Here is a 19,886-nt window from a genome sequence, read left to right on the forward strand (position 1 = left end):
CCTGGTCCGGGAAGATCCCACATGCCGTGGAGCAACTAAGCCCGTGCACCACAACTACTAAGCCTGCGCTCTAGAGCCCGCGAGCCACAACTACTGAGCCCACGTGCCACAACTACTGAAGTCCGCGCGCCTAGAGCCCGTGCTCAGCAACAAGAGAAGCCACCGCAATGAGAAGCCTGCACACCACAACGAAGAGTAGCCCCTGCTCTCAGCAACTAGAGAAAACCCGCGTGCAGCAGCGAAGACCTAATGCAGCCAAAAATTAAATAAATGAATAAAAAATTAAATTTATTAAAAAAAAAATCCTCTTGTCTGCAAAGTGCCTGAAACCCAGGGCCCAGCACATAGCAGGCACCTGGAACAGACTAATTCCCTCTCCCTGACCCTGGGGATGACCACAGCACCAGGCCTCCAGGGATTCTGGCACCCGTGACCTTTCTAGAACATTGCTTATGGTCCAAGCAGGGGAGGGCATGCGAAGCTGGGTATAACAGAAACCATGGGATTAAAGCACACTGTAATCCAGATGAACATTTACTGAGCAGCCATGTATCACACAGGGCACAGAGGCAGTATCTAAAGATCTATCTTACTTACTTATCTTATTTACAGAGACCCAAGATGCCATCGCCCCATTTTGTGGATGAGGAACCGAGGTTTAGGAGGTGAAGCAGCTTGCCCGGGGCCAGAGCGCTGGTGAGTGGTAGAACCGAGATTTGAACCCAGGACTTCTGGACTCCAGAGCCTGCCTCCCAGCCTGTCCCCGACCATGCAGAAGAGCTGCACACCAGATGGCCTGGGGTCATTCCTTGACACCTGCAGCCACGCTGGTTCCAAGCTGACCAGAGGGACGGATTCTGCCCTCTTCCCAGTGCCCCACCCCCTTATCCCTTCCCTGGCCCCATGCTTCCTTCCTGGGGTCCAGTTTAGGAGAACACGAGCTCCATCCACCCCGAAAGCCCCTCAGGGCCTCCCTACAGTCCCAGATCATTGTGATGCCACAAGCAGAGATGAGCTGAAAAGATGAGGAGGGTGAGTGGGTGGACAGAGGGCCTGCAGCTGGATACTCGGAATTTCTCACAGGTGCTGTGTCCCATTGACTGGCTCTAAATTCCTGTAAGCCTCTGTCCACACCAGCCTCGATTTCCCTCGGCTGCTGTACACACCTAAACTGGCGGCAGCCACACAACTCTGTTCCCACCCCTGCTCCTCACATTGAGGGGGGAGGAGGACGTGGAGAGGAAGTCACTTGTGGTTTCCCAGGGCAACACCTGGAAACACTTCCGCAGGGACACAAAGGGAGCTTCCCGCAGGGACACAGGAAGCCCCGGCCCCTTCCTGAGGGCGAGGAGGGGCAAGCACCGGGCGGGAGCTCACAGCACTTGGCTCTGCTGCGGGCCGGCCCAGGGGAATGTCCTGGAGCCCCTGGCTTGAACAGGAATGTGGAACCAACTTCAACAGGAAGCCCCTGCCCGCCAGGAAGGGCAGAGCTCCCTGCGCAAGGGCTCATGGGTGCAGAGAACCTGGCAGGGACCTGGTCCTGGCCTTTGCAGGAGAGCAGCATTATAAGCACCGCCGCCCGCCCCGGGAGGTGACCTGCCCAGAGTCCCTGCAGGGAGCTAGACCCGATTTCCCATAAGCCCCTTCTCGAAGGAGCATCAGATCCTGGCACCAGGACAAGGGGAGGAGGTACTTGGCTCTGGGGCCACCCCACAAAGTCTTGCCAAACTCAAGGTTTCAAGGAAATGGAAAGATGAGTTGCCCTTACATGTGGCTGCGTCACTTTACAGAATAGCAGCTACCAAAAAGGGCGCGTCCCTCCCTGGCTTCCTGCAGAGCCCTGCATGACAAGCAGCATCGGGACCAGGACTCAGAGGCGGTGGCAGCACAGGTGGAGGTGATGCTGGCGCTATCAGGCCCCGCGTCTGTAAAATGGGGATTGCGTCCACCTCCTGGGGCTGGAGAACAGAACTCCCCGAACGGTAGCTCCTTCTCAGTCCGACTCCCCAGCAAGGTAGGCTGTTTCCCGGACAACGGATGCGTCTCCCTCTCTGTGGCCATACTCCAGGCCTCCCTGGCATCTGGTGTCCAGGTCCTGAGGAACTGAAACCCCACTGGTGACTGCAGCCCCTGTTCTCAGCCCCACGTGGACTTGGCTGGTGATGTGATGGCTCGAGGCTATGTGCAGTACCCAGGGGACTGTGTCCGGACCTCTCAGGACCACAGAAGTAAGAAACGCCAGGTGGGGCAGGCCCGTCCTGGTCCATCAGCCCTGGAGCAGGCTCTCCTCTGGGTGGACACACCTCCCTCCCAGGATTCCGCCCCGCAGAAAGCTTCTTTTCCCTGCATATCCAAACAGATGATCTGATACAGGTTTCCAGGATCTGGAGAAGACCACCCCTCCCTCCCTCAGTGTCCCAGTCCCAGCCCCAGGGGCCAAGCTCCCACCCAAAGACAGTTCGACCTTTAGCCCAGCAGACTAGCTGGCTGAGCATGACCTTTGCCCCCACAGAGTGTTCCGGAAGGCGGGCTGACGTGCCAGGGATGTCTTAGAGGCAGGCCGAGATACAGATCCCTCAGCCTTCTGGTCAGCAGAGGGGCCCTGGGGAGGACCCAACCCCTGGGGCTGGGCCCCTCTGTGACCTCAGTGGGGGAAATGCATCCCACTTTCTGGGTCTTCCCTTAACATGAAAGAAGGCTGGGAGGTGCTGACCAGGAGCAGCAATTCCTAACCTGGCCTAGGCCCCAGGAATCCCCTTGAGAAGGTTTGAAAGTGCTGATTCCCAGGCCCCGTTCCAGTCCTTGGACTATCTGGGTTTGGGAACCAGGCCCTGAATTTGGAGAAGAGCCCCCGGGTAGCTGTGCTCAGCACGCGCTGGAGACTCTAATCCAGAAACTCCGAGGAAGCCCTGTGACTGCAAATAGAACCTATATTTTCCAGATGAAGCATGGTGGCAGAGTATCCCAGCCAGGAGGGCCCACACCATCTACTTGGGAAGCAGGAGTGTCCCCATAAAGATGGGGACGAGGGGCTGGGGCAGCCTCTCCCCCCTACCCCCCAAGCCATCTCCCAAATCAGGTGCGGTCTGTAAGCCTGATGTTAAACATAGAATTCTTTTCAGAAAAACATCAAGTTCTGGACTTAAAAAATTTGGAATTCTGCTACCTCTCAGGATGGCAGGACACCAAGAAAAAAACCTCCGAGATGAGGCCAAAGAGTTCAGGCCTTCATTTCCCATCGTGGACTGCAGAGGAGTTTGGTTAAAGATGAAGGCAGACTGGGTGTGTCTGGGGGATCCTCTCGCACATGAACTCCTGAATTCATTCATTTGACGGATATCTACTAAGCACCTACTATGTGTCGGGCTTGGGCACTGTGGATACAGTGAATGAAACAGACAAAGATTTCAGCCAGCACGGAGCTGATATTTTAGCCGGGGAGACACAAGATAACCAAATATATAAAATACTTAAATTAGGGTGGTCAGGGAAGGCCACACCGAGAAGGTGACATTTATGCAGAGACCCGAAGAAGGTGAGGAAAGGAGCCATATAGATAACTGGGGAAAGTGCATTCCAGCAAAGGGCAAGTGCAAAGGTCCTGGGGCAGGAGCACACCTGCTACGTTCTGCGAAGGACAGTGAGGAAGCCAGTGTGGATGCAGCAGAGGTGAGATCAGCAAGGAGGTGGCAGTCAGATGACACTGGGCCCGTCCAATGAGATGGGAGGACACTCAGGGCTGGGGGCAGAGTCATGCCTGTTCTGACTTATTTATAGGTAGGAGATGTCATCAAATAGATAAGGTGTAACTGTCTAAAGGTCATTTATGGCCTTAGAATATCCTGTCCCAGCAAATATGCAACGCATGGGCAAAACAGCCTGCCCGTGCTGGAAGGGTTGGAGAGTCTGAGCGGGTCCATAAAAATAACATACGTGGTTGTTTTTCTTAGAGAAAGCCTCGATGCCCTGGGCATTTGAGAGCAGTCACTAGGGGTTACTGGCACTTCCCAAGTCTCCATCTGGCAGGCCGTCTGGCACACAGGCTCCCCAACCCTGGGCAGTGCCTGCATCCCAGGGCAGCTCTAACCCACAGTTCAGCACTTAGGAGGTGTTCGCCGAGTGACTTTATGTCTACCCTTCCCACCAGCCTCCCCCGCCCTCATGGGTCCGGCTCTCCATCCTGAAGACCCGGGCTCGGACCCTCGGAGCCCCCACACTCCCCCAGAACTCACCGGGCATGGAGAAGGGGGACAGGAAAGCGGCCTCGACCAGCTCTGGCTCCGGGGCCGGCGGCGGCTGCTCCCGCTCCCGCTGCAGCTCTGCAGGGCTTTCCACAGGAACGTTCCCGTTCTCGATGCTCTCGTGTCTCCCGTTCTGAAGTGGCTTGCTGCTCACACCATTTGCCGAGTTGATCAGCCTCTGCCTCTGTGTGGACAGGAGGCAAGACAGACACCCAGGCGTGTGACAAAGTGTCGCCCTGTAGCTTTGTTCCTCCCATGTGGCGGCCCTTAAAGGTTTCGAGAACGACGCCTCTGGAGATGGGTTTGCCTGAAAAATGGCCCAAGGACCTTGGAATCCAGCTAAGTTTGCTCATTTCCACTTGGACCAATACCAGCAAGGGTATCAGTCAGAGCCCTGGGCCTCCTCTTCTTAGTGCCAACCTAACAACCACTCTCATGTCACTGGATGACTGCGATCATTCTGCATCCCCCAGAAGATGGTCATAAACCACCTGAAGACAGTCACACAGGACAGACTTTGCATAGTTTAAAAAAATTTTTTTTCTAAACAAAAAGTGCATTTATATTATGTGTCCAACAGCCCAGTGATGGTTCACATCAAGATATAGAACATTTCCAGCCCCTCCAAAGACTCCTTTATGGTCCCCTCTCTCCAGGGGTAACCAAGGTAACTCCATTCTGATTTTTATAAACATCAATTAGTTTTTCCTGAACTTGAGCTTCCTATAAATGGATTCAAAGAGTACATATTATTTTACGTCTGGCTTCTCTCACTCAGCTGAATATCTGTGAGGTTCATCCATGTTGCTGCACACATCAGTCATTTGATATTTTTCAGGGCTGTATAGTAGACCATCCTGTGAATAACACACAACGTATCCTTTGCTTGTTGATGGGCATTTAGGTTATTTCCCCTTTTTGGTTATCATGAAGAATGCCATGAACATTTGTGTACATGTCTTTTTGTGGACATATGAGCTCATTTCTCCTGGGTATTTATCTAGGAGTGGGATTGCTAGGTCATAAAGTAGGTGCCAGTTGAACCATTTTACACTCACACCAGCAACGGATTACAATTTCAGTTGCTTCCCATCCTGGTCAACGTTTGATACTGTCAATCATTTAGCCATTCTGGTGGATGGGCGGTGGTATCTAATGGTGGTTTTAATCTGCATTTCCCTAACAACTAATGATGTTGAGCGTCCTGATTGGGTTAGTGGCCATTCGGAAGGCCTCTGCTGTCCAAGTCTGTTGCCACGTGAAATGGGTGTGCTCTGAGCCAACCCGTTCCCTTCCCTCCCCCATCTCCTTGTAGCTACTGACCAAGTCTGCCTCCTTTCTACCCAAGCAGAAGCTGACTTTGCTCGCCAAGTCTGTGGGTTTCTACAAAACCAGGGAAATGTAGAGGCAACATTTCAAGAAATCAACAGGTTTTCATGCTCCCAAGAATCTGTTTGCCTTTGCGCAGCTCGTCTTTGTCAGGCTCCCATTAAAAATATTTATGGATCAGCTTTAGGCCTTGTGGGTAACGATCATCACACATGGGCACAGATATCCTTCCCAGTTACTTCAGCAGGAGACCAAGAGTCAGTAAACATGTCCCCAAGGCAATACTCCACAACTGTGTGCCTAACACCTATCCTTGTGGTTAGTGGAAGCAAAAAGAGGGGGAAAAAGTCATTATTACTTAAAATGGAGGCATGTTATTTTTCCAAAAGAAAGAGGAATTGATCATTAACTGCCTTCATGTTGGTTTTAGGCAGGGACTCCTAAACCATGAAGTCTAGGGTTGAGTGGAAATTTAAAACTTTTTTTCCTACACATGTGTCCACAACATTTAGCCCACCAAAAAGAGCAAAGTGATCTACATCTGAGACTCAGGGCCAGACATGGAGGCATAATATTTCGCTACCCAAAAAGAGTGAAATGAAAGGTCATCCTTATTAAAACAAAACAAAAACAAACAAACAAACAAAACCCCCAAATAGCTGTGCAAGGACAGAATTGTAAGGAGGTGGGACGTGACTCAGTAGGAACATGAATGGTAACAATGGGAGGGGGTCCTGACTCGAGCTTAATGGGAATCAATAGAGAATTATACTTGAAAAAAACATCTACAGCTATGAGGTTGTATTAAAAGAGGCATAGGTTACAACACGAAGGAGGTGATGGATCCACATGCTGAGAGAGACAAACCAGAAAGTTTCTATAGGTTTCTCGGTTTCCTTCTAGAGTTGCTCTACCCACAGAGAACAGGTGTGTATTCATTCTTTTTTTGCCCTGAGGAACAGTTAAAATAAACAATCCGTACTTCAGACTAGCCTTTCTCCAATTAGTTTCACTCTAGTACTTGACAAAATACTTAGTGGAACATGGCAGGCATGGTATTTGATTGCTACCTGCCTTAAAATCTTTCCCGATAAGACCATTTGCTGCCTGTGGGTGAGGTTTGGGCTTCCTTCCTTCAACAGGTGCGGCGATAAATGCCAGCCTGGCAGAGGACACCCCAGGCCCAACACCAGAAAGTGTGCTGACAAGCCGGGGCCTCCTCAGTGCCAGAACCCATCCAAGGCCACTCGCTCTCATGGTCTCATGGTCCTTGAAGCAAACTCACCTCGTTAATTATGATCCTGCTGGCCATCCGCAGACGAGTCCTGGGCCCAAACTTATTGGTGATCATTATGCGTAAGCCTGCTTCCGGGAAGGTGAACTTGGGAGGGCTGGAGCTCATGACCTCATCCACCATCACCACTGGGCTTCTGCTGTACTGCGGCTCCTCCTTCACTATATTGAGCACAAAGCCATGATTAGTGCTGAGAGCCCCTGGGGCAAAACCCAAGGGCTGGGGCGACTGACTTCCCCTCTCGGTGCAGACTTCTTGGGCTGTGGTCTTGGCAGCTGGTAGCCGCCTGGAAGCCTGGCTGCAGCTCCTCCCATTAGTCAGGTGGGCCACTGGGTCTGAACCGCCTGCAAGCACTGGACAGAACCCCAAAGTCCCCCTGTTACAGGACCACTCCCCCAACTCCACTGCCAGCCCCTCCGCCAATCGATGCCCCTCTCTTCCGGGGCCCAGTCTTGGCTAATTGCAAGGGTCTTTCAGTTCCTCATCTAAGCCTCACAGGGCAGCCCACCTACAAAGTGGACAAGATCCCTGCCACCTCTCACCCCTGACTCTGAGAGGACCTTTCTTTCCCGCTGTTTACAAAGGCTCAGACAAAACTTTACAAATTGACAAGGGCCCCCTGGAATGGAAAATGCTGGGAGACGCCAGAGAGCACCAGCTCTAAACTTCCCATGAGGCCACCTGCTCTGTCTTAGAGGAACCATCTCCACCTGGCACAGAAGGATGCTTCCAAATTTGTTCTCCATGAGGTAGGCAGTGAGGTCAAAGATCTGGCTCACAGGCCCTGGACGAGGCAACTGAGACCCAGGAGAAGCCTGCTTGCGGAGGGTGCACGGAGAGCTGCTGGCCGAGCCCAGTGTCTCCAGTAAAACCAGCACCCTCCAGCAGCGAGGCCACTCTCTCTGACCCTTTGCTTCCACTCATGAGGCTGAAGAACAAATCTCCCCAGTGCCCAGACCTGCCCTGCCACCTTCCCAAACATGCTCCAAGCTCGAGTCCTGGGGGGTTTGACATTTAATTCCAGAGCCCCAGAGGGTCCAGAAACAGAAGCACTCCTGAACACAGCACACAGAAGCAGGGGGGCTTTCCCCTCCAAGGGGCTATCAAGGCAGATATGCCCATCCCTCTCCACTGGTCGCCAGCTCCCGGTGAGTGTCCTTCCTGGATAATAGGGTAACCAGGAGCAGTCGAGAGCAAACCTGAGCAAGAGTTAATGGCACAAACACGAACAAATGCATACCAGCCACACACATCCTCACCAAAGAGGCAGCAAGGCTCAGCAGACAGGAGGCGTGTAGTTAGAACCAAAGCCAGGAGGACCATGCATTTTTCGGAGACAGACACTAACCGCCAACAAGGCGTGCGTTGGACTCACGGATTTTGTTTTTTAAATGCATGTGTTATCGCTTGGATGAAAGCAGATTACTTACAATTTAGAAGAGGAGAAGAGTTAAGGAGACAAAGGCCAACAGAGATTGCCAGAGATGATTAGCGTGCGTGGACGCCGGGAGTCTGGGGCAGCATTCTTGATGGTGGCCCAGATGCCAGGGGGTTATGTGAAGGAGGGTGTTAGTAGAGGGGCTTCGATGCTCAGGGCCTCTGGCCTTCGGGATGGCCCCTCTCCTGGCTCGGTCCCACTCTGAGGATCGGGAGCCCCCGTGCCCGCGGCCCCACCCTGCTGCAGGACAGCTGGAATCCTTCCCTCCTCTGGAGCCTCCACCTCAGAGGCAGGGGGAAACCAGCAAAACAGCCGCAGGCTCCGTGGGTAGAACCAGCCCTATCATGGGCACCACCTGGGGGAACAGTCGGGCTCAGGAGGAGGGAAGAGCCATGATACCTGACTTCTCAGGCACCTCGTCCTGGCACCGCCCACCAAGTGGCAGCACAGGGTGATATGTCCAAGCCAAGGGCGCCTGCCCAGCAGGTAACCCAATCAAGTACAGCATGTTTCTCCGGCAGTTCAGCCTAAGGCCAGGTATCCTTCCCTCTCTCCCTGCCCCAAGCCAAAGTTGTGTCTAGGGCCAGGGCAGCTTGGAAAGGTCCCAGAGTGAGCCCAGCCAGTGGTCAAGATGGCCTTGGTTGTCAGGCCGTGTTCAAGGCCACCTGACAGCCAGCAAGGAGAGGCCGGACCCCCAGCCGTGACAGGAAACGACGGCGTGCCCTCCTGCCTTTGTCCTCGTCAGCTTTTCTTGGTGTATCGTGCTCCGCTTTCTTGAGCTGAATTGAAGTGTGATGTAAAAAATGTGTAAAACTTTTAGGGAAAAAAAACCCCAAACAACTGTACGCAGAACAAAGTTGGAGGATGCTATTCCCCTCAAGAGAGAAAACTGGCTCGAGCTGACTTGGTGAGCTGAACTGTAGGACCTTTAAGAACATTTAAGTCCATAAAGGTCTTTAATAGAAGTGGGGTTAAAGAGGCAGTGTGTCCTCTCCTGTCAAGAGGTTGGGTTAAAGATGTTTGATTTTACATACATGGGGAAATACCAAAGCTGATACCAGCAAAGTCAGGGGTGTGTGTGTGTGTGCGTGTTTTCCTTAAATAATTTAGTAGCCAGCAATCTTTGACAACCCTGGATGGGGTAGTTTACATGACCTGCCTGAAGGCTGAGGACCAGGAGAGAGAAGCTCCGAGTTGGAAAGATTCTGTGGCAGCACCGTGAGAAAAGGCAAAGTCCCGAAGCCCCGTTCTCCTCAGGCCCCGCCCCCGGCCCCCCCCCAACCGGGGTGGTACAGGCGCTCCTTCTTCCTGCCCCTGCACACGGCCCTTTGGGAGGGAAGGGGAGTCCACCAACTGGGACTGTATCTCTGGGTTTCCCACCTCTCCAGTTCCAGGCCTGCATCCCCCCAACCCCCCAAATCTTTTCCTCCTTGGCCTTTATCTAAGCGCATTCACCCTGATAAGAGTTGGAGGGAGACCTATCTTTGCACCTTTCCCTGTGCCTGGGGGCAATCCTGTGTCTAATCTTCCAATTTTTTAGAAACTGCCCTGGGCTTCGAAATTTGGGGAAAAGCAATAAACTTGTGGGAGATCCTACTGTCATGGGTACAAAAGTGAGGGAGACAGGCCACCAGGGAGGGCCTGGAAAGGCCCCACACGGGCTGTGGCCTCGGGGCAGCCGGGATTTCCGTGGAAGAGGAAGTGGCTCACGTCCCTGCCCCGTGGCACTGGGGACGGGCCTCTTCCAGCAGCCACAGGGGCGGCAGGTAGCTCCCGGGGCTGGCACCTGAGGATGCGGCTATTTCCCACTGGCCTGAACGACTCCACACGTGGAATCTCTCTTCTTGCCACGGGGCTCCAGAGGACCCCAGGAGCACTGATCTCCCTGGACGAGGGCGGCCAGGAGCAGCCTCTGTCTTAAGAAACTGTGGGTGGGGACGCGCCTTGGAGCCGAGGAGACTGTCCTGGAAATGGGCTCTCCCCGGGGCAGCCTGCTCGTGCTCAAGAAACAGGACACACGGCACAGCCCCACCCTCTGCAGGCCTCCTTTCTCACCCCGCCTGCAGGTGGGCCTCGGCAGCCAGGCTGTGGCCTTGGCCGCACTCACAGCCTCTCCCCACCGGCCTCCCTCCTTCCCCGTGGAGAAATCCACCCCTCACTCAGCACCCACGACAGGTGCCTTCCTCCTGGGGGTTACCTGGGACAGGACAGGACACGCTTGCCCAGAGCGCACATGGGGGGAGCTCCTACCCTGACCCACCCCAGGGTGGAGGCTGGGGAGGGAGCCTAGGAATATAGATTTCGGCCTCCACGTGTCCCAGAAACTGGCAAACAGTCCCCTCTGAGACATCAGTGACACCACAAAGGAATTAAAGTCACCTGAAAGAGGGGGTGACTTGCCCAAGGCCATGAGGAGTAAAGGAGAAATACTCCTCGGGTAGCTGGTCCAAGGGGCTCGCTCCTGGTTAAAGGAGGCCCCTAGCAACACTGTGGGTGGAACTCAACAAGGCCAGCTTAAGCTGTTCTTTCCAGGTCTTAACTCCAAGAATCTATTCAGGCCTTAACACAGGTCTTGGATGGGGAAGAGTGTGAACTCTCTCGCCTTCCTGGCAGCTGTCCCCACAGATGGAGTCACGTGGTAACTGGCTGAATTAAGAATCGAGGACAAGGTTTCCAAGGTGGGAGCCGGTCGGGCCCAGACATCTGGGGAACCTGACAGACACGGGCTGGCTCCGGAGGCCCAGAACCCCCAGACAAGGGGCCAAAGAGAAGCTGAGGAGACCGGACCACAGTCCCCAGGGGAAGGGGCTCCCACCAGGGCTCTCGGGGGTGGGTCTGGAAGTCCTTGAAGCTCCGGGGCCTCCTTCCCGGCCTTGCTGTTCATCTGGGCAATGAGCCAGTGGTCTCTCTAGAACAGAGCTTCCAGAACTGGGCCTGGCATTTGAGAAACCACAGGGAGACCGAGCCTGCTCTGCCTTCCCAAGTGCTCAGCTTCCTGTCACCGGCCTTTGACATGGGTCAGAGATGTAATTCACTGCATCTCAGGAAAGCCGAGCAGGGCTTGAGACTTCCTCAGGAGGCCAGGGGCGATCCCCGAGGACGTGACTGTGGACTCCTGATTCATCCTTCTCCCATCTAAGTAAACGCCCATCTGAGCCACACCTCCTAAACGACTCGCCCTCCTCATTGAGGGTCCTGTGGCCAAGGGGAAGAGTGACAATTCAGAGGGAGTGTGTGTGCGCACGGAAGGGGAGAGTGGTTTCAATGACACGTTTTGCCTGCTCCTGTCTGCTCAGCCTTACCTTGCCCCAGCAATGGCATGGAAGGGTCATCAGAGCTACTATCACAGTAATCATTACCATCCTCCAGCTCACTGTTGACCGTGTTGCCATTTGCAATGGTCTTTTGTTTGACTGTGAAAAAGGCCTGCATCTTCACATTGTACCTGCAAGTCAGTTAAGGCGGGAGGTCAGAGCTGCGGGGTCGACTGGGCAGGGCCCTCCCCCACCTCCTTCCCCTGTGCACCTGCAGCGAGCACGGCCCTGGGTGAGCTGGTGGGGTGGGGGTGGGGGGGTGCTGAGGCTTTTCAACCCAGCTGACAGAGGCTCCTAACAGGAACCTTGGAATAATGTGCCGTCGCAGGGGGCCTGCTGCTCCTGAGTGGGCTTCCTGGGGGCGTGAGAGGCCTTCGGCCCAAGAAAATGACTGACGCCTGCCTATGCGTGCCATAAACCTGTCCTGACAAAAGAAGTTCAGCCCAGCCTCAGAACAGGCTCGAAGCAGGCGTTCCCGGGCCTGGCCTGGCTCCCGTGGGCTGCCTGGGGGCCCGTGCCTGTCCCATCCCAGCCAGCGCTGTTGCCCACACCGACAACAGGCTCTACCCCAGACCCCAGGCTGACGGCCCCACTGGAAAGCACTCAAGAGAGCACATGGTTTAAGCACCATCGTCTCGCAGTCTGACAGCTTATCGTCCATCTTTGTAAAACATTATAAACGTTTTAGGTCAACGGGGGGATTCAGAGCCTCGTAAACCTCAGTGGTGTTTTCCTTTTTAATTACCTGCGGAGGTGTGAGGAGAAAGTTACAAACCTGAACGTGGCTTAGCTCATGGGTAGCCTTTTATTCTTTTAATTGTAGAAAAATACATACCACATAAAATTTGCCATTTTAATTATTTTCCATTTTTAAGTGCACAATTCAGTGGTAGTTAATTACATCCGTAAGGTTGTGCAACCATCACCACTATCTAGTTCCCAAATTTTTAGTATCCCAAACAGAACTCTGTTCCCATTCACCCATGAGTCATTAATTACTCCCTCCCCCAAGCACCTGGTAATCAATCTCTAATTCGCTGCCTGCCTCTAGGGATTTGAGTCTCCTCAGTACGTCACGTAAGTGGAACCGCACAGTTTTTGTCCTTTTGCGACTGGATCCCTTTCACCCAGTAAAATGTTCTCAAGGTTCATCCACATTTGTGGCATGAGTCAGAATTTCCTTCCTTTTTAATGGCTGAATATTAATTCATCATGGGTAGTTCTGAGATGATTCTGACCTGGGCAGCTTCCGGAGGGCCTCAGGGTACACAACCCTGGTGCCAAGGTCTGCATCTTTAGAACTACAAGTGGTGCCCGGTGCAGGTGTGCAAGGTGGCAGCCCCGAGAGGTGGCATTTTATGAAGTCCGGACAAAATGGAGGTGCCCGGCTCTTTCAAAAGAGTGGCATTAAATTATCAGGCATTAAATTTATAGAGACAGCACAAAAGAGCGGTCACCCTGGGGCACGGGCCAGGGGTGTGGAGCGGGTTGGGAGAGAGGTCCCTGCTTGCTATTTGTTTTGGGAGTGGCCTCAACCGCCCCCCCACCAGCCAGCCAGCCACCCACCCCGGCCCAAGTGCGGACAGCACCCTAACACAGAGTCTATCTCTCTCCCACTCTGGCTGCCCCAGCAGGGTGTCCCCCAGAGAACTGGGGTGGCCACAAGTGACCGCAAGGGCTGAAGGAGGTTTTCTTCCTGCTCGGACAAAAGGCTAAAGCAGGATGTGAAACCAGGGGTGAGACAGCCCAGAAGAGGAGAAAGGGCACTTACTTCATGATCAGAATGTAAAACACGTACAAGATGATGAGCACCAGGCCTTCCCACCTCAAAGACAGAAAGGAGACTGGTTAGAGCCAGGAGGCCCGCGCGCTGAAGGCTGGGAGTGACCAGCATGGCGGCGGGTGCAGCAGGGTGGGTGGTCCTGTCAACCTTCCTTGACCCAGCGCCCGGCCCAGGACCCAGGCATGCGGGCGAGCCACCCAGCCCCCCACCGTCCTGCAATCTGAAGCTTGCTTGGTAACAGAGAAGGCTGAGGGTGGGGCCTTCTCAACTACAGGGGGTCTCATCTACAGGGATCAGGAGGAGTCCCCCCAGCTACCTAGAGAAAGGAGGGCCCAGGGCCACCTCATCCCAGACTCAGGGAGGGGAGTGGCCTGGAGTCATGATGCTAAGAGGCCCTATGGTCACCCGAGATTCTGGCCAGCGACAGGAGAAGCTGTGGGTGCAGGTGGGAAGGGGCCCTAAGAACTGCCTGAAGAGATAGGCCAGTCACAGGAGCCTCTTGGGCCAAACACGGGGGCTGGGCTGGGTGGGGGGTCTTTCTGGGGTGCACTCTTACTGCCGTCCTGCAGAACCAGCGTCCAACCCCACACATGGTGGGGATTTTTGTAGCTCAGAACACAAGCTTCTGAGGAGTCACACAGCTTAATTTGTTGGGTCATCTGACAAGTGTGTCCTGAAGACCTACTATGTGCCCGACATGAGATATAGTCATTTTGGGGAGCTCTTCCTCTGCTAGCCCACAGCCCAGCAGAGCCACAAAGGGGTCTGTAGATGACCCGACCACCCCCTCAAAACTCCATCTGCAGATGAAGAAAAGGAGAGCCAGAAAGGGAGAGACTTCTTGGCTCACACGGTGGGTTAGGACCCACCTAACCAGGATGCTCTGGGCCCATAGCACGCAGCCGCTCGCATCAGTTCTCCTGAATCTATGCCCAACAAATAACCACTTACAGGATGCAGATCTGAATCACTGTCAATGAAGAGAACCGTTTTTATGGCTTATGAATGTAAGATACATTCATGCCCTATAAATTAGAGTGGCAATGTCAACCTCTTTAGAAGTTTGTGCTTTATGTATCTTGATTAAGAAATCACTTCCTACCTCCATAGCATAAAGATGAGTCCCTATATTCTACCCTAAACTGTTTCAATTTTGCTTTTCACAGTGAGATCTTTAATCCATCTGGGATTTATTCTTGTATAAGGTGTGAGGGAAGGAGCTGATGTTATTTTATTCTATATGAATTCCTCGTTTTTGTAGTATGAGGACCTCTCCCGCTCCCCCCCCCCCACCCCCACAACTCACTACCTTGTCATGATGCCTGTCGTATCCCCCAGCCCAGAACTGGGCCCATTACTGGGTTCTCAGTTCCACACTGGCCTATGCTTATCCCTGTGAAAAACACCATACTGTTTTCATTATTTTAGCTTTATAATATATCTTGACATCTGGCAGGGTGGGAATACTATGGGAAACAATCTTTGTCACTTTGAAAGGATAAATAAAGGCATGACTGCTTAGAATGATACCCTTTTTACTTTCACAAGTTCATAAACTTATGTTTGTAAAAATAATTTTAAAAAAGATTCAATGAACCCGACAAGCAAGGATACTAACAAAAAAGGAACAACGAGAAACAAACTTTAAAAACTTACCACACAATTTCTTCATCATATATGAACTGGAAGGCAAAAGAAACAAAGGGCGGGGCAACAGATTTATTCCAAAAGAAGAACAAATGCAGACCTCTAAGCACCCAGAGCCAACGCATAGGCTAGTTATATGTTTCACAGAAAGCTGGCTCTTCTCTCCATGTCTGGGTTTCTCAAACATAGAAGGTGACCTTTCCTTAGTGGAAACCTTGGTCAGTAGATGCTGCAGTATGAGGTCTAGGGTGGGTCTCCAAAGAGAACTGGTCTGTGCTACCAACAGTCCAAGTAGCCACTGGGGCCAATCTGGCAGGGGTCTGCCCTCATTAATGGAACAGAGTTGCTGAAATCAAGAATCTTAAAAACTGAAAAAGCATCTCTGTATGTATGTATGTTTGTGTCTGTCTATCTACCTACCTACCTATCTATCTATCGATCGATCTGTGGTACCTCTGTGTGTGTGGGTGGGGAGGAAGGGGTGTCATTTTTTTAAAAATTAAGAGTAACCCCTTTGGAAACTCTGAGGGCAAAGGACCCATTTGTACCATTTGAAGGGAGGCCAGGGGTGATGGTGGGGATGCCGTGGCTTCCTAAGAGGGCACTGACATTGCCCAACAATTCCACCCAGCATTGCCTGCGTGGGACACAGATGAATGATGCTTCCGTGGTCCCGGGGAGGAGTCCTGTGACCGCCCCAGCCAGGCCCAGTGAGCACAGGAAGGTGGAGGGGCAGTGCCCACCAACCTGATCTTGGAGACACGGGATGCCAGGAGAGACCAGGGGGATGTTGTCTGGACTTGGGCCCATTGTACCCCTCTCCTGGCTGTCATGGCAGGCAGCACACACGGAATCTGCTTTGGGAAGTCACTTTGGAGAGGGTCCTCCTGGCTGGGCATTGCTGTGAGGCTCCCCAAACTCAAGACTCTGAGGAAGAGGCACTCAATAGAGGGGAGCCCAGTGCCACCACCTGGGAAACCTGGGGGACACTTACGGGGATAGTTTCAGTTTTTATAACCCAATGGAGGGCTACTGGCATTTAGAGGCAGTGAAGGCCCGGGGTGCTAGTCAGCCTAGAGCATGTGAAATGGTTCTACCAGAGGAGTTCTTCCGTATTTGGCACACGTCTTAAATGTCCTGCTAGATATTTAGTCAAGCAGAAAAAAAAAATGACCTGAGCCTCGACCTTAATTCCGTTTTGCAAATCAAAGTACTCTTACATGGTTTTAATAAATACTTAATTTTCTAGTTGAGTTAACTGTCATGCAAATGGAGGGATGATTGTACTTGGCTCTGTTTAGGATTTTATCAGGAGTCATTCATAATTTTGGAAAATCACATCATCAAGGTCGGCACCACTCATGGGGTTGCCAGCCCAGCATACCAGTCTCAGTCTGCACTGGTAGCTGTAGGGCCTGGAGATTTCCCATATGGGGGCAACGGATCACAGCATTCAGCATTCCAGCACCTTCATGCCCAGACATTTACACACTGAAAGGTGTATTCTTTTATTATGAATTACTTTTATTTGTCCTTTATGGTATAGTTTGGGCATTATATTGATATTGTAAAATTGCATATAGGTAAATAGTTTTATCTATAACTTTCATTTTTGGGGGTGTGGTGGGCAGCCTCTCAGGTGCCCCGATGATCCCACTACCTGATCTTCATGCTCCCCTGTGTGTGTGGCCTGAACTTAGGGATTTGCTCGTAACAGAATATGGCAAAAGTGATGGGCTGTCACTTCCGAGATTCGGTTGCAAGCAGACTATGGCTTCCAGCTTGGTGCCTCCTCGCCCCTGCTGGGAGGGAAACCAGTCCCCATGCCGAGAGCTGCACTGTGGAACAGCCCGAGGCCAGCCTGCAGCCTCGCGAGTGATCCTGAAAGCAGATCGTTGCTCCCCATGGGAGCCTTGATTTAACTATACCCTGGCCAACACCCGTGAGCCAGAGGGCTCGGCTAAGCCACTCCCAGATTTGATGCATAGAAAATGGGAGCAAGAAACGTTTGCTGTTTTAAACTGCTGAGTGTTAAGGGAAATTTGTTACACAGCAACAGATAACTAATACAAGGGTCATGATTATCAAATCCAGTTGGCTCTAGATGTTCTTAGGTTGAGAACTGTCACTCTAGGGTACGCTCCATACTCTGAAATCTGGGCATGCCATGTGCATCTGCCCTCTTGAAAATGACCTGCTCTCATGCCGCCACTTTAAAGCTCCTTTTGGATGGAAGCTGCTCCCCTGTGGATGACATGGTCCTTCCTTGGCAGTAATCTGTGTCATGGGCTTCGGTGCTGTGTCACTGTCATGTGCCATGATGTACCCGAGCCCTCAGGGATCCCTGTTTCAGCCCCTCTGCCTTTTCTGCCCATATCCTTGCTCCCAGCTGCCAACCCTGATTGCTCCCAGCTGGCCTCTCTTCTCTGCTCCGCCGTAAGGTGCGAAACCAGAAACTCTGCTCTTTAGTAAATGGGCTCTAAGTGAGGATCTGAAGGCCTCTGATGAGCACGTGCTTGAGCTTAACTGCATCGACCATATGAAGCCTTCTTTAGCTTTTTCAAGGCCTTTGTGCCCTCAAGGTGGTACCTGGATGTGATGGATAAGCAAAGCATCAGGTATGAGATTTTCGGGGCAGGGAGGCACAGTGGTGGGAGATTGGTCAACATGACTGCAAGGAGTGGCCAGCACACCCCAGGGCAGGGGCGCCGTGGGTTCTCTGGTTCTAGTGCCAGGGACAGAGGTGGGCAGGGCCCCGGTGCCTTCGCAGGGGCCGGGGGCGGGAGGGGGGGAAGGTAACTCACGGCAATGAGCACAATGACAGAGAGGGTGTAGTACACAGAGTCTCGGCACACGGCCCACCACGTCAGACGGATCACCTGCTGAGCAAAGGACCATCAGCTGTTACTGGCTGGGGAGATGGGGTATGGGGGCCGGGGGACACTGCTGTGGGGCTCCCACCACCCCCAGACCCCTGCAGGTGCAGACACATGTCCACGGAGCTCATCTTAACTGTGCCACCAGAACCACATCTTGTCTGGCTGTTCAAGGCTACCCTGCGCTCTTTGTCACATCTGGGGACGGAATGATACCACACCATGTTCTTAAGTGATGGCAAAGCTGCCCCCTGTTCCTCCAAGGTGACCACATGGCATGTTTCCTAGCAGAAGCCATGTGTCAGGGGGAGAGGCCGGAGGCACTCACTCTTCCCTCTGATGTTCGAACCTTCCGGAGGTGACCGGCTGCCTACCTCTACCTCCCTTGGCCGGGTGGGGCCTACCCTTGAGCCTGACTCTCTGAGATTGAGTCTAATGTCCCCCTGGGGCTCTGAAGACCAGGAAGACACAATGCGGTTTCAACAACAAGCCAGCTTCATGCGTCCTGTGGGGAGGCTGAAGGCAGGCCCCAAATATGTGCAAAGTCTAGCTCAGGGTCAGAGTTACAGGAGACACCCCTTAAATATTTACTGCTGTTGAATGAACGCTCCCCCCTTGGACCAGCCGCGGAGCTGACGCTCTTCCTGTTCTCAGACCCACTGGTGGAAGGAAGGCAGGACAGCCCTGCTACACGTGAGGAAGCAGGCTCGGAGAGGAAACCGTTTCTGACAGCCACAGCACTTACGGGCTCGGCCAGGGCTGGGCCTTGGGTCTCCCGGCGCTGTCCCTATGTCATTTCGTACGGAGAGAGAGACCACTGACCTGCCCTGCGGATAATCCACAAACTCCGATTATACACAGGATGTTGAACACAGCAGAGCCCACGATGGTCCCAACCCCGACATCTCCGTGGGTGATGAACACACCTGGAAAGAGAAAGGCACAAACACTCCTCTGCAAAGCCCAGGCCTTCCCCTTCCTTAGACCCGGGCCGGCTCTGTGTCCCCCACCCCACGAACGGAGGGAAGCTGTTCTTATTATCAGAGAACACCAGCGACGCGGTTGAGGACAGCAAAACCAGAGGTGGAAGGGCCCTCAGGGACCGGCTACTCTAATGCTCCCACTTTCTGAACAGCTTTATTGAGAGGTAACTCACATGCCATAAAATTCATCCATTTAAAATGTCAATTCAGTGTTTTCTGGTCCAGTCACAGAACTATACAGTCATCACCACAATCTAATTTTAGAACGTTCACTTCGCCCCCAAAAGAAACCCCATACCTGTTAGCACCCCACTCCACCTCACACCCTTGGGAACCACTAATTCACTTTCTAGCTCTCTACTTCTCCCATTTTACGGATGAGAAAACTGAGACTCAGAGCTGACAAATGCCCACACTAGTCTGGGCACCAAACCTGGGCTCTCTTTGCATCCTGCATCTCGGGGCGACGGGACTTCTTACCAATTACAGAGGCAAACAGCTCTGGCGTCGAGCTTCCTGCAGCCATGAAGGTGGCTCCAGCCACATCTTCGCTCAGATGGAGTTTCTGAAACAGAAGCGACCGCAGATCCTCAGGCTGTAAGGTGGGGGCAGTAAACATGCTAACTGGACACTTGGCAGCCCGGGAGAGCACAGGGGAGCAGCACCGTAGCCAGAGTCAAGCTCCTGGGCTGGCGGCCTCTCCTCCCTGCACCTCGTCCACACTGCCAGACACTCAACCCAGAATCGCCTGTCCCCTTCCCCCATCTGTCCATCTCTGTTCACTCTCTGAGCCCTTAAATAACGTCTCCTTGATGAAGCCTTTCTAAGTGGCCACCACGAGGCAGCCACTCCCCTGGGACAGAGGAGCTGAAACACGAATCACGCAGTGAGGGTCTGAGGTCCACGCGCTTGCTTCCCCACTGGATGACGAGGACAAGGCTGGTCTTTTTCGTCTTTGGATGCCTGGAACAGGGTCTGGTG

General features: G+C 53.0%; 1 protein-coding gene across 3 annotated transcripts in view; it reads right to left on the minus strand.

Moving 5' to 3' along the window:
* SLC24A4 (solute carrier family 24 member 4) overlaps window positions 1–19,886 on the minus strand; it is a 172,238-nt gene that overhangs the window by 37,066 nt on the left and 115,286 nt on the right. For 2 of the 3 annotated variants that reach the window (XM_082451330.1, XM_082451332.1), the window contains exons 5-12: window positions 19,386–19,470; window positions 18,745–18,848; window positions 17,851–17,928; window positions 15,056–15,081; window positions 13,388–13,441; window positions 11,605–11,747; window positions 6,856–7,025; window positions 4,233–4,425 (exon numbers count right to left, since the gene is read on the minus strand). In XM_082451330.1, coding sequence (XP_082307456.1) covers window positions 4,233–4,425; window positions 6,856–7,025; window positions 11,605–11,747; window positions 13,388–13,441; window positions 15,056–15,081; window positions 17,851–17,928; window positions 18,745–18,848; window positions 19,386–19,470 — 853 coding nt within the window. The remainder of the gene's footprint in view (window positions 1–4,232; window positions 4,426–6,855; window positions 7,026–11,604; window positions 11,748–13,387; window positions 13,442–15,055; window positions 15,082–17,850; window positions 17,929–18,744; window positions 18,849–19,385; window positions 19,471–19,886) is intronic. The other variant, XM_082451331.1, reaches the window with a different exon arrangement.

Source organism: Balaenoptera physalus (genome assembly GCF_965194825.1).
Source record: "Balaenoptera physalus genome assembly, chromosome: 2".
Lineage (NCBI taxonomy): Eukaryota > Metazoa > Chordata > Mammalia > Artiodactyla > Balaenopteridae > Balaenoptera > Balaenoptera physalus.